Source organism: Polistes canadensis, unplaced genomic scaffold (genome assembly GCF_001313835.1).
Source record: "Polistes canadensis isolate GaletaPanama2010 unplaced genomic scaffold, ASM131383v1 scaffold_204, whole genome shotgun sequence".
In the NCBI taxonomy this organism is placed as follows: Eukaryota; Metazoa; Arthropoda; class Insecta; order Hymenoptera; family Vespidae; genus Polistes; species Polistes canadensis.
In genome coordinates this window covers 47,803-49,995 of record NW_014569751.1, presented here as the reverse complement: position 1 = coordinate 49,995, position 2,193 = coordinate 47,803, and the positions used below count along the sequence as shown (strand labels likewise).

At 24.8% G+C, this 2,193-nt stretch overlaps 1 protein-coding gene across 1 annotated transcript in view; it reads right to left on the bottom strand.

The window, feature by feature from the left end:
• LOC106789788 (brachyury protein homolog 1) overlaps window positions 1-2,054 on the bottom strand; it is a 4,614-nt gene extending 2,560 nt beyond the window's left edge. Inside the window, exons 1-2 of the mRNA XM_014754270.1 lie at window positions 1,720-2,054; window positions 121-216 (exon numbers count right to left, since the gene is read on the bottom strand). Of these exons, the coding sequence (XP_014609756.1) occupies window positions 121-216; window positions 1,720-2,054 (431 nt within the window). The remainder of the gene's footprint in view (window positions 1-120; window positions 217-1,719) is intronic.
• Window positions 2,055-2,193: the final 139 nt, after the last annotated feature.

The window sequence follows — 2,193 nt, the reverse complement described above, 5'->3', positions numbered from 1 at the left end:
ATGATATTACGTAATACCAATGTAAAAAATATTCATGAAACCATATAAATAATATAATACGTAAATGAAACAATATAAATAATATTATAAATAATACACTAATATTAAGAATATTCTTACCTATGAGGATCTACCTGTACAAATTCAAGTAAAAGAGTGTACATGGCCGCCGGTTCCAAACCCTGTGCCAATACTTTAACCACTGGAAACATTCGTCTAAAAAAACAACAACAAAAAAATAAATAAAAAAAGATTCATATCATTTACAATTAAATTGAAGTTCGCGTCAATATTGTTTTACAGTTAAAGAAAATATTATTCTTGTGTGTGGTAATTGCAAGAAACAAATATATGCTAGGTATTATTATTATTATTATTATTAGACTCAATTAGTTCAATTTGCAACTTTGTTGTTCTATTTCTTCTCATATAGTTCGTCATTGTCTTTTTTTTTTTCCTTATCTACGCGTCCTTACATTTAATTAAGATAATAATAATAATAATAATAATAATTATTATTATTATTTACAACGAATTCTTTTCGTTTTAATAATATTTCGCAATAGAGAATAAAGAAGAATAAGAAATAAAGTAAAGAAAAGAAAAGAAAGGAAAAGAAAAGAAAAAAATAATATTGCAGAGAAATTCTTGGATCTTACATTTTTTTTTTTTTTTTTTTTTATATTGTGCATTATTATTTTTTTTTTCTTTGTTAGTATAGAGTATAGATTCTATATCGTTGTTCGACAAGTTTTTTTTAAAAGACAGTCCCGTCGGCAAAACTTCACAAGTTGCAGGTGTCCCCCTTGCTTTTTCTAAAACCCGACAACAACGTGTCTAGAAAATCTTTTACGAAGAGAAAAAGAAGAAGAACAAGAAGAGAATCGTGTGTATCGTAAAATTTTATTACCGACACAATATTATACTTCTTTATTCTCCAACCAAATAATTGTATTTCTTTCATTGGATTTATTTTCATTTTTTACTCTTTCTTATTCTTAGTTTTTTTTTTTTTTCTTTTTTACGAACGGCGTGTATTATTATTAGTCGCGTGTGCCTATTTACTCGATTTTGATTATCGAAATACAATTATAATTCAATAAGAATCAATGATAAATCGAAACATAATCAATCATAATGTTTTTTTTTTTCAAATATATTAGGAATAATTGTATCAGCCACATTTTTCTAGTTTCTACGATTATTCTTTCATACGCGGTACTTTTTTATTTATCGATTTGAAATATTTATTATTTTAATTAATCGCATTTTTAGGTTTTATTTTATTTAATATATGATTCTATAGTCATTACATATATAATATTTATATTATTAATTATTAAATATATATATATATTTTTTGTTGACACGATTAAATGTTTTAACTAACATACTAACTTGTAAATTATTGTTAATTTGAAAAAATTCATGTTCTAAAATGATATACACATTAAACTTGTATATAAACTTGTATATTCTCATTTGTACGTATACTACTATTGTACAAAATGATACAAATATTTTGTAAATTATTCTCATATCAATTATTTCTATAATAAATATATAAATTTCATTTGATATCGATAAATCAAAAATAAAATTAGTGATCAGACTATAAGTTTACGATTTAAAAATATAAAAATATAATAAAATGTGTTCATCATCATCATTGATCATTGATCATTGATCATAATAGATCATCATCATCATTATTCTTACCTTCCATTTTTGGTGACGATCATTTCATTAGTAATACATTGAAATCTAGTCCATAATTCTCTGTCCTCTAACGAAAGTGACAATGGTAAATTAGTATTTGACGGGATCGAATTAACGCAAATATTTTGCCTTGACAATGTATCCCGATCATCGTTGTTAGATTTTTTATTATTATCCTTAGTAGTCGTTCGTAATTGTTCAACATCATTTTCTTGTTTTAATTCGTGTTCATTATCGTTATCTTGTTGTTCCTGTATTCTACTATGTCGTTCCTTTTCACGACAATTCGAACGAACGGAAGTAACACCAACAAGATTATTATTACCAGGTTGCATCTTACTTTCCTTTTTTTTCTATTTTTTTTTTTTTGCTTTTCACCCTCTCTCTCTTTTCAATTTTCTTTTCGATCAAATTCACGATTAAATCCTTCTCTTAAAGTTGACGAATGGTTTGTGGATCAGAATAAAAAAAAAA